Source organism: Misgurnus anguillicaudatus, chromosome 10 (genome assembly GCF_027580225.2).
Source record: "Misgurnus anguillicaudatus chromosome 10, ASM2758022v2, whole genome shotgun sequence".
In the NCBI taxonomy this organism is placed as follows: Eukaryota; Metazoa; Chordata; class Actinopteri; order Cypriniformes; family Cobitidae; genus Misgurnus; species Misgurnus anguillicaudatus.
In genome coordinates, this window is record NC_073346.2 from 12,844,383 (window position 1) to 12,857,125 (window position 12,743).

Genomic DNA, 12,743 nt, shown 5'->3' on the forward strand with positions numbered 1-12,743 from the left:
TTATGACTATTTGGGTAGTTCATTCACAAAAATGACTACAACAAAGTTAGATACTATAAAACTTTTAGTTAAATATGATAAGTGATCTCAATTTAATATGTAATATGTATTTTCTAGCGGCATCTATCTTTGCGAATTGCAGTCAACCTCAATTCTGAAACGCAATGAGAAGCTACGGTAGCTGCCACAAGACAAACATGTCATCATCTCAGACAACGAACACATTTGGAGTTATTTTAGTAAATGTCCTTGCTCTTCCAAGATTTATAACGGTAGAAAACAGAGATCAGGGAACAACTTCTGACTTTAAACAGCAAAAAAGTGCATTTATCCTTTACAGATGTAATCCACACGGCTCCAAGGGGTTAATAAAGGTCTTCTGCAGGTAATCAATGTGATTTTGTATGAAAAATATTTATATATTTTACATTTCATAATAAATTTAGTTTTGTTGTTACTGGTTGTCAATGCAAATCTATAATGTAACCGAATAAACTGGCCACATTATAATCCATAGCAATCGTCAGACAAGGGAGGCCGTATCACACACATCTTATCTGTTGTTAGTGCGGGGAATAAACACAAGGCCACATTAAAGATGACGTTGGATGCCAACAGTACATGCCAGCTCATTGTTATTCACAATCCAACTGTGCCATATGACCAGACCCATGGCAACGGACTTACCGACTGCGGGCTCGGCTCTGCTGAAATAAAGCCATCAAATGCGTTAAAGTCAGCCAGTGCTATCGCTTTCTTATGTATCAACAATACTGTATCTAATGTAACATGACCTTTTCTCTTATAGAAGTGGGACAGGGGTCTGAATATATTATAACAAATACATTCTCAACTTCAGTGAGAAAATCATCGGTCAAGCTGTAATGCTGGGTAACGTTCATATGTCTAAACACTACGGGGCAGTTTCCAGGACTAGGAGTTATATTAGGAAATTTAAGTAGTTTTTACAAACATATCTTACAAAAAAACATTTGGAAACAAAAAAATAGCACTTGAAATATGTTAAGATATGTCAGTGCAAGATTTTTTTAAATTAAGGCAGTTGAAACATGAATTTTTGTCTTAAACTCTTCAGAAAACCGGCCCTCCAGTATACTGAGTTTGGGTACACATGAATAATCAGCCCAGTCTCACGAAATTTCGTTATATAGTCACGTAATTTTTTGATAATTTTTTCGTGATATTATCACATATTTTCGCGTTTTTTCGTGATTGTATAACAAATTCCTGTTTTCGTGTGATTATCACGTATTGGTTACTCAACTGTTTTGTCCTTACTGTTTTCTTACCATTGTCGTTTCGGTTTAGGGTTAGATTTACATAAAATGATATCCCAACCCAAACCCAACTCTAACCCTAACGTTAGGCGACATATATAAAATAAATTAGAAAAAAAAATAGTATAAACCAATATATAAAGTGACATTCTAATGCAAGCACCAAATCTAACCCTAAATCAAAGCGACAATGGTTTGAAAATAGGAAAAAGCAGTTGAGTAACCAATACGTGATAATCACACGAAAACAGGAATTCGTTATAAGATCACGAAAAAAGCGGAAATTCATGATAATATCACGAAAAAAGAATAAAAAAATTACGTGACTATATCACGAAACCTAGTGAGACTGGGTATAAATAATACTATAATTATACACAATACTGTTACTGCAGTATTCTTGTAGATGCCGTGCTATATTTGCGGAAACATGCAGTGTACTGTATCCCATAATGCAATGTGCCTAATGTGCCTCCCAGTACCAGTTTGACAAATAAACTGGAAGAAATAAACTTCTTTATTTAAGTTTTTCTTTATTTAAATTGATTGATTTATTATTATTATTATTATATATGACACTATTTTTACATTATATAGCCAGGGTATATTGGTAGCAATAGCCAACAATAGATTGTATGTGTTAAAATTAAAGATTTTTTTATGCCAAAAATCATTGGGATATTAAAGCAACACTGTGTAGTTTTTTATCTTTAAATAATGTCTCTAAAATTATTTCAGTGATAGAACAACTTTTAACTGGACAAATTGTACTGTTGCTGCAACCTGAGCAACCTCCTAGCTGCTTCAAGCACACTCTGAAAGTGGCAGTGGAGGGTAGAGCACACAGCCCCGCCCCTCCCCCTGCCTGCAGGAGAGTGTCTGATACCAGGCACTGTTGCGCTTTTCAACCACATGGGGGTCATTTTTACATGGAAACTACATAGTGTTGCTTTAAGTAAAGATCATTCTTCAAGAAGATATTTTGTAAATTCCCTATCGTAAAAATATATAAAAAATGTATTTATCATTTATAATATGTGTTGCTAAGGACTTCATTCTTCAGACTCACATCTTAAAAGGCAACTTTCTCAATATTTGGATTTTTTGCACCCTCAGATTCCAGATTTGAAAATAGTTGTATCTCAGCCAAATACCGTCCTATCCTAACAAACCATACTTCAATGGAAAGCTTATTTATTCAGATGTATAAATAAATCGATAAATCTCACAAGGGTCAATTTAAAAAAAGCCCCCTTATGACTGGTTTTGTGGTCTAAGGTCATTTTTAACAGATTAAATGCAATATAATCATGTTTAATTCCAAGATTGTACAATTATTGCCAATTGCTAAATTTAACATGCAGTCACATGACAAAATATAGCAAAGAATTTGAACATTTAAAGTGTTTATTGTTGCAAAATGCAGCATTAAGTGTATACTTCACATTTTGCAGTAGCTACAGTATGGTAATATTTCATTCAGACTTTAATAGAAAACTTGGCATCGTTTCTCATTATTAAGTCTGCTAGTCTGCAAAGGCCAAACCGCAGTGTGTGTGTGTGTGTGTGTGTGTGTGTGTGTGTGTGTGTGTGTGTGTGTGTGTGTGTGTGTGTGTGTGTGTGTGTGTGTGTGTGTGTGTGTGTGTGTGTGTGTGTGTGTGTGTGTGTGTGTGTGCGTGTGTGTGTGTGTTTGAGAGTGACCTATTTTTGTGTTATATACGAGGTGATAAACATGTGTCTAAATAGCTAAACCTCATTAGCAGGCAGTACCTAAACACACAGTGTGTAAGTCAGCACAGTATACAACAGGTCTCTCTGGATCATTTAATGTTTAGAAACCGTGTTAATGCTGTTCTCTGCCTCCCTGAGCTGATAATAGTTCATGGATGATTTAGACCAGCGCTGTTGACTCTGTAATGTCTACAACGCCATATATACTATACACTTCACTATCTCAGATACAGGGAAACATACATGGATGTTCATATATATATATTTGAAAATGTATACTTACCCTTTTCTTAAGCGCCTCTAGAGACTCGAAATCCAGTTTGGCGAGTTGGATTTGGATATCTTTAGGAACATCTGGAATGACGAACGCCAGGATCAACTTGAAGGCCAAGAGAATGTGCTAAAAAAAAGACAAAAGGAGGGAGCTTTACAGCACAGTCTTTATTTGGACAAATCTAACAACTGACAAACACGTTTTAGAATGATTAATGTAATTGGAGAAGCGTTTTTACATAATTGAACTCCACCTAACCTCTCTGTAAAACCCACACAACCTCTCACAAACGTATAAATGGAGACATACGGTATAAAAAGAGAATATATTTCAGCCTCATTAAATAGCTGGATGATCTTTATGGCTCTCTACAGTATGTGTTCAAAGGCCACATTAATGAGATATATCTCTGGAAGAGTGCCAGCTGTCCTCGACACTGTACTGTATTAATGGATCTCTACACACCCACAGCTTCTGAAAGCACTCACTATTCATCTCTGTACTGTATGTGTCATCCAAAATGTCCAAGTCTATCAGTCTGTGCTTTACTGGGGGTCGAACCCATGACCTCATTGCTCCATCAGAGTGCAGGAAGTTTGGGAAAATCACTGCGGACATGCAATTGTTCAACAAAATTGCACATCATTTGAAACATACTTGCTTAAAGGGCATTAACATATAATAATGTTAAAACCACACAGATAAGATACTGTATCAACTTGTGATAAATCTAAATTGCTATTAAGGGCCTATGTAATTTTAGTTTATTTATTTTAGTTTTAAATATATTGATTTCGTTTTTCTTTCACTTCTTTTCTCCATATGTATGTTTATTTATTTACTCCTTATTTTTCTCACCTGTTGTTGTTGTTATTTTTTACTTTTTCATTTTGCTTTATAAATATATTGCCTTGCATTAAATTTGGCATGAATTTGAACTGCATTGGCCACGCCCCACAGGATGTAGAATTGTTATGACAGGAAGAGTATTTTTTTATTAAACTTTATTTTTATAAACATCTTAGAAAAGTAAAACACAAACAACTTGTAGTTGACCAGTGTACTGTACATTTTGTTTTTACAAAAAACAAACACAAAACACACTAGGATTTTACAAACACTAAAAACTAACTGGGTGATTCTCACGAAACCATTGAAACACCACGGCACTAAGGATTTTAGCTTTAAAATGTGTAATATAGTAACATTAAAAAGCATCAGAATTAACACAATACTGTGTTCTACCTTGCACAATGTGTGATTTCAACATAAGAATTTATAATTGGAAATTTTATCTCATTTTCTGCTGAAATTCTCATTACCGCAATGTGTCCGGCTGTGTTTGAACATGCGTTATGTTGTAATTTAATCAAATTAACACAAAAATATTAAGAAAAAAAATAAATGGATGTTTTGCTAGACTACTTTAGATGACAAAAAAAATATTTACTGAATATTCATGTATAATAATAATGAAGAAAAATTAGGAAAATGATGTGTCCATGCCTCATGTTCTCATCCTCCGCAACACTTTTTGAGAACAGTTTAAGCACACATACAGAATTTTAATAAAGTTTGATTTTGAGTGACCAAGCACATGGACCAGTTACTTCAAGATGGCTATCAGGTAAGATCATTTTTTTACAGTTAATTTAAAATATTGTCTTGTCAGAATGCTTACACGACATTTTGATTATCATTACCGCAACAGATGCTTATTAAAATGTTAATTTAATTAATAGAAGCATAATACTTTGATTTTAAATGCATGTGCAGAATCTCCAAATTATGTTCTTTCAGGTTTGTCATGTTATTTTGAAAATATGTCAGTGTTGATGTTTTCTGACTGTTGCGTTAATGAGATTTTTTAGGACTATTTTTTTAATTATGTTACAAAAAGTATTAATGATAATTAAAAGTTTTTAAATTAATGTTCCCATTTACTCCAGACTTTGTTTTTCAATGTCTGGTGGGAAAAAAAGTAAATTTAAGCAATTTTTACATTTTCATGCTTGACATTTTTCAAACCAAGTTTTCGTGAGAATCACCCAACTACTCACATAAAAGTAAACATAAATATCAATAAACATCATTTTAAATGTGAAATTTGTCTAATCCTGGCTCTGAATTTGATCCATGAGTGTGACACAAACACCAACTCACTCAGTTTCATCCAAATTTACCGGTTTATCCTTCCCACAGCAAATAATATGACTAGTATTTGCTACATTAAATATATATTTCATGCATTCTGACTTATAACCACAGTTTAAGAGTTCATTTCTTCACGCTAAACAAATGCAAAGTGTCAAAAAAGCAGTTGGACGTGTTACAGAGTATTTCTGTGTCGGGAAGTTTTTTTCAATTAAGGGTCCAGCTGACGTTTCAGGGGTAAGCCATACGTATCACTTGTTTTTATGGGTACTTCCCCCGGAAAACCACGCCCACACATCAATCAGCGGGAGAGCGAGAACCGAGAACGCTAAGTTAAAGGCATGACTTCACGCGACAGCTTTGTTTTATATCAAGACTCAACAATGGCACGAAAGAAGAAGTGTGTTTTTGGATGTAAGAAAAAGAAAGCCATTATAATGGAAACAATGGATATAGTTTGTTTATCCAGGGAAGCAGCAGAGTTTTGCATGTGTGTTTGTTTAACGCTGTATTTCATTGAAAAGTCCCAATTGGGTCATGAGTTGCATAGAGTAAGATAGATTTCTGTGTTATGCTGGAAATAGGCGTGCAAGTGCATATTATATAAACAACACAAACATGTAGTGAATCATAAGTTAAACAGTGTTGTATAAAGTGTTGACAAGTGACTCACTCCTCCCGCAGTTCGTAACTCCTCCTTCCAAATTTTTATACGTTATCGGAAATATCTGTAAAGCTTATCTGTCTTTTATAAATCTGATAAAACTAAAGACTCTTCGGAGATATGAAAGATGTAATACTACTCTATAGGTACTACAGATTAACATCAGATACGCAGAAACAGCGTGGACGCTTTAATGTATTCTGATTTAATTAAATACAGGCACTGTGAAATGAAGACCGCATAGCTAAAAAAATCTTTCATTGATTATGGTGCTAAATGAACTCTATAAACTTGGCATCACCCTGTGCTAGACAAAACTACAGTAATTATTAAAGACCTGTGTAACCTGGATCTAAAAATGTCTCTCTGTGATCTGAGGATATAGTGCAGAGCATGAGACTCAGCATGAAAGCTGTAATGCCGGAGAAAACCTTAGATGACCTGCCCTAGATCAAAAATAGAGGTTAAAATAACTCAAAAATACAGAAAATATGATTCTGTTCACCCCACTTTATTGTAGCAATCAACTAATACATATAGCATACGCAAGAGGGATGCTCCGATCAGGATTTTTGAAGGCCGATACCGATCACCGATTTGTTGTCTTCGAGATCGGCCGATACCAATGCCGATACCGATTTTTCAAGCTGATATGCAAGCTCTTTGATGACTGTAACTTTTAACATTTTTTCTAGATAAAGTAAAACCACAGATGTTATATTACTTGCAGTAATTAGGTATATTATTGTTTAATAGAGAATCAAATAAATTAGCACAACAAATATTTCTTCTGCAAAGAGTAATTTAATATGCCTTTAAAAAGGCTTATGTCTGTAAATAATGAAAATAAAACACTTCACAGTCTTTACTGTATGAATTAAATATACACGCATTCGTATGAAGTACAACAGTTCTTTAGTGAAGAGCAGAGAGTGATTTTATTGAGAGATGAATTAGGTTACTGTAGCTTTAAGATTTGACAGAGATCGCTCTGTTCACGTGCACTGATGACAGGCTGCTGTGTGCGCGCGGCGGGTGTATGCAGACGAGAGCAGCTGTGAGGAAAATTAAAGTTTAAACGCTCAAAACTTTAGATATGTGTTGTATACGCTGTTTGATGGGGATGTGAAGACGGGTCGCGCTGTTAGGACCGGACCGCGTCCTCATAGAAAATACACATATCTCTGTAAAGGCAAAGAAAGAGAGAAATGCAAATCTGCACATCGCTCATGAGCCACGGGTTATAAAAATGCTCTCACTGCGTAAAAATGGTCTCTAACTGCAGCCGCATTGAGGAGCCACATGATGACAAAAGTAAACAGAAAGATCGGTTCACGAGATCGGCAAATTTAAAGAGGACCGATCGAGTCATTTAATGCCGTTATCGGCCGATACCGATCTCTGGCCGATCGATCGGAGCATCCCTAATACGCAATTATACAAACAAAACTTAAAATTTTAGCTTAAAACTTTGCAAATCACAATTTCTGTGTCTCGAGTATCACCTTGGGTATGAGTAACCCAGCTTTCGTTTTAGAGATAACCCTGCTTGTAAAACACTCCTGGGGTTAATAGGGGGGTTTAGAACGAAGATAACCCAGAGTTGAAGCACAGTGTGAAAAGCCCTTGTAATGTGTAGAGTACCTGAAAACCATACTTAAAGGAACAGTATGCAGGATTGTGGCCAAAACTGGTATTGCAATCACAAAACTTGTGGCTAAAACCGGTACTGCAATCACACAACTGGTGGCCAATACACAAAATGACAACATAAACATCAGTTGAGGGCTGCAACTCCACTTTTTAAATGACAATATCCTGGCCAGACCACTGTTGTCAGTGATATACGTAAGTATTTGAAATGAAAATGATTTCTTAATGTCTAGTGACATATCAGCGTCATTTTATGATTCATTAATATACATTTCTTACATACTGTTCCTTTAAGTAAAAGTGAAGATTACTTACTGCAAAAATTACTCCATTACAAGATACAAGCCACTAATACTAATTCAATTGGAGTAAAAGTCTTAAAGAATCATATTCTAACAATATTCTAACAATGAGTATTTTACTCTATACTGAATGTGGGTTTAAAGATGCACTAGTCCAATAAATAACAACAAGTGAAAAAAAAGGAACAATTGATTTGTGAGGGTTTTTTCCTAAAATAAAAATGAAATTGAACACCTCAAGATTTCACTAAATCAAGACCAAGATAAACATGGCAGAACGAAACACAGACTAAACAATTCAGTCTTAATTTCCTTTCTTCGTTACTATGCATGTTGTGACCTCTGACCTCCTGCGTCAGCACCACACATGCGTTATGAACAGCAGCTCCTTCATAGAGCACCATGCACACATAGACATAATTTATACATAGACATAGACAAATTTCTTGTGTTTAAAGCCGCTATATTCTGTGTTTAAAGACCGAATGTGTTTAAAGCCGCTATAAACTGAACTTTTTGGCTGTCCCAGACGAAAGTAATCATACCGATTTCTGTGATCTTAATTGGTGCTTCTATGTCATACAGTGAAGAGGGGTTCAAACGAACATTTTCCCAGCCTTGCAACCAAAGATAGCCTATGATAGTTTCTGACAGTGTCAGAAATTCAGCATGATCACTGCACAGTGTGTCGCTGCTACGACCTGCATATCAGTATTTGTTTACCAGTAGCGCATGCTGTTGACGTTGTGCTAACGTGTGTGGCAGCCGCCAAAGCTTCAGATTTAATAGGTGTCATCATCGTACAGTCTACATGATTGTAGTACCAAGGTTTAAACAATCCATGTCACACAGTGTATCCTGGGCTTAAAGAGCACATATTTCATTGTTAAAAAACAACATTATTTTGTGTATTTGGTATAATACAATGTGTTCGCGTGGTTTATGGTTAAAAAACACATTATTTTCCACATAGCGTACATAGATTTCACTCTCATCCTGAAACGCACGGATTTGAAAAGCTCTGTGTCCCTGATTGGCCAGCTAATCTGTACGTTGTGATTGGCCTGAATACCTCTGACATCATGTTGGATCTTGTCAACATCACCAATCCCAGGAAGTAAACGGTTGCCTATACTCCAAGAAAAAAGATTTAAATTGGAGACGATAACTCGCGTCATTGTTTACTTTGGGGTTTGTACCTTTTACATATCGTTAACATGTACTAATACACACACACACACACACACACACACACCAAAGGAAATTTAAAATCACGAATCGGCCCATAGTTGCTCTTTAAGACGTGCTCATGCCCGGACCTATGTGGCGGCACCTTTCAAATCACATACATGACTGCTGTCAGCACATACGTTGTGATGCTCTTGCGAATGTGCGTCAGAGACTGACACCAAAGAGAAGAAAATGTGAAATAAAGTCATTTTTTGGGGGGGTGGTTGCACAAAAAAGTATTCTCATCGCTTTATGAAATAAAGCAATAAGCCCCAAGAAGCAGTGGGTTACCAGTGCATTTTATAACAGCTAAGGTGCGTTGTTATTGCGTTTATAAAACGGTTACTTCATATTCATAACTTTAGCTGGATTTTATAAATACTTAATGTTGTGATATAAATGAAATGTTGTAAACATAGTAGGTGTTGATGTACGTTGCTAACTCAGACTTAGTATAAATCACAATGTTAGTGTCATTGTAGCGAAATAACTAGCAGTTCGGTCAGGCTACAAAAGACGACATTTCAACATACGTTACACACTCCGTTGCTCTGATTGGTCGTAGGTCTATCTAATTGAGTGCAGAGGCATTTTTCGGGTTGAGACACACCTCATAATTATAGCTCAATGGAGCGGTATCAGACTCAAATTCTAACTAGAATTGAGTATGACAACGTCAGGCTACCATAATTGTGCAATTGTAGACAAATTAAAAATATGATTAAAGACTGTGGTGTTTATTTTCATAAATCAGTACGCAGCAACAGTGGTGCAGTGATACTCCTGTAATGCGGTCTGAACCGTGGGTTTACCGCGGTATTTTATCACGGCTTAGTACGCGTTTTAACCAATCAGAATGAAGAACCAGAACTGCCCATTTTATAATGAAGATTAAACCACTGTATTCACCTGGACTATTTTAACAATGTCTTCCGAGCCTTGAACTTGGTAGTTGCATTGATGAAATTCCAGACTCCCAAATGATAACAAAGATATCTTCATTTGTGTTCAGAAGATTAACTCTTTCACCGCCAGTGTTTTTAAAAAAAGTTGCTAGCCAGCGCCAGCGTTTTTCATGATTTTCACAAAAGTTCAATGCCTTTAAAACAGACACGGACATGCAGCCACTTGCCATAGGGCAATACTTCCGGTTTTAAAAAGTTGCGGATAAAAACCTGGTGGATAATAGCGGTATTGCGGAAAGACGGAGATACTCGTCATTGGCGGGGAAGCGTTTTCTCCTGAATGGCGGGGAAAGAGTTGTTAAAGTTCTTGTGGGTGTGAAACGACATGAGGGTAAGTAATTAATTAATGACAAAAATGTAATTCTGGGATGAACTAACAATTCAATTGATCAATGTGAAACACCTGGCATTCGGCAAGCTTCTGATTCGTGGTCATGTGGAGTAGCCTAACTTAGCACTAAAAGGCAAATCACATCTATTAAATTCAATTCTTTGAAGCTGTCAATATCGCTTCTTCCCCTGAAGAAATAAGACCTAGTATATAAAGTTGCTGACTTGGTGTGCACAGTGTAATGGCAAATGTTAGTGCAAATGTAGTGGAATAAAGAGCACATATATTCAATCAAAAATGTAGTTGAGTAGAAAGTGAAAGTTGCTTATATGATGCTCAGTAAAAGTACAAATAGCCCAAAGTATTTAATGAAGTACCGATGACCGTGAACAGGAGGAACGAGCATGTCAGAGAGGTGTGAAAGTAGCCCATGCTAACTGTCATCTTTCACATGTGAGAAGTGAAACGGAGTTAGAGAGAGAGAGAGAGAGAGAGAGAGAGAGAGAGAGAGAAAGAGAGAGAGAGAGAGAGAGAGAGAGAGAGAGAGAGAGAGAGAGAAAGAGAGAGAGAGAGAGAGAGAGAGAGAGAGAGAGAGAGCATGATGGCCAGACTGATCTTGCAGCATGTCAGACATGGTTAGAGTCATGCTTGAGCACATAAACTTCAGTTAAACAGCCCTGTTAAACCCTGCCTTCCTGTTAACACAACTCTCACTGTGTGAACAAACACAAACACACATCCTATTCACACACACAGTCACCAACTGCTAATATAGCACTGACAGCTACAGTAAAAATAGATTACAATGTATACGCTTAAAGGCGGAGTCCACGATGTTTGAAAAACGCGTTGGAAAAGGAGACGGGCCGACTACCAAAACACACTTATAGCCAATCAAATCAAATCAAATGCCGGGTTGCGTATGTGTGGGGCGGGTCTATCAACAGAAGGTCCAGATTCTATTGGGGTAGGGGCGTGTTTGTTTAGGTGATTTCAAATATCAACATTGGCTTTCAAACATCATGGACTCCGCCTTTAAGCAAAACAATGTCATTTTCCAGGCCACTTTTGAGTGCTAACAAACCAATACAATATTACTACAATACCGCACCGCTGCAATTCAGTGTCAGCTACTTAAAATGTGTGTGCTTGGCTACAGCTTCTTTCTATATAAATACTGTATGGCCAGCTATAATGCACTGGATGAATAACTGATGCCACGATCAATGAAAATGCCAACAAACATCTCTTTGATAAAACTGTACTGATAAAACTTGCCAATACAAGTAGTGCTGGGTTTTGTGAATAAGGCTTATTTTAAAATAAACCTAATATCCAAATAAAATTTGTATTTTGATAAATGACACTGATTTAAAAATGCACTGCAGTGCAAATGTAGAGGTTAAACTGAACTGATGAGTGTAGTGAATAGCAAGGTGTTGTGCTAAAATTGCTGTTGTGCATAATATTAGCTACATCATTGTTTAACTCTATCAGTATATCACACATTTCTCTTTTTTTTAGAGGTCCTTGCCATCAAGCTTTTCAGTTCCTCGTGATGCTCCTCCGTCTCCTGTCACCGTGGCTACACTGTTGCCTGGTTACTGCTCTCTGAGGCATGTCATCGTGTAATTACCTGAGTATCACATGCCTCAAAAGTAGGCAGCAGTCACGGCTCTGAGAAATACCAGCAATGACACTCACACACACACACACACACACACAAAGTTTTCTGATTCATTTCACAGTGAGCCCATGACAGCGCACACATAGGTAAAGTCAAGAATATATAGCAGAGAGAGAGAGAGAGAGAGAGAGAGAGAGAGAGAGAGAGAGAGAGAGAGAGAGAGAGAGACTTCCCAATATGACCTTCAAGAACACAGATTATTTCCATATTAGGTCTTTTATGGGATTATCTAACTCCCTGATAAGTCCTGATATGGCTAGTATTATACCCGACCCATGTCCGAGGCACACATGAAACTTTTGAGTGGACATATGAAGACCTCTCGGCTACAGTACTGTATAATGAAGCAGAAACTAAGCATTAAAGGATTAGTCAATTTTCTTACAAAAAATCCAGATAATTTACTCACCACCATGTTATCCAAAATGTTGATGTATTTCTTTGTTCAGTCCAG

At 36.6% G+C, this 12,743-nt stretch overlaps 1 protein-coding gene across 4 annotated transcripts in view; it reads right to left on the reverse strand.

Annotated features, from left to right (window-relative positions):
* ano10a (anoctamin 10a) overlaps positions 1 to 12,743 on the reverse strand; it is a 44,861-nt gene that overhangs the window by 11,957 nt on the left and 20,161 nt on the right. For 2 of the 4 annotated variants that reach the window (XM_073871884.1, XM_073871883.1), the window contains exons 13-14: positions 3,313 to 3,429; positions 688 to 707 (exon numbers count right to left, since the gene is read on the reverse strand). In XM_073871884.1, the coding sequence (XP_073727985.1) occupies positions 688 to 707; positions 3,313 to 3,429 (137 nt within the window). The remainder of the gene's footprint in view (positions 1 to 687; positions 708 to 3,312; positions 3,430 to 12,743) is intronic. The other 2 variants (XM_073871885.1, XM_073871886.1) reach the window with 2 other exon arrangements.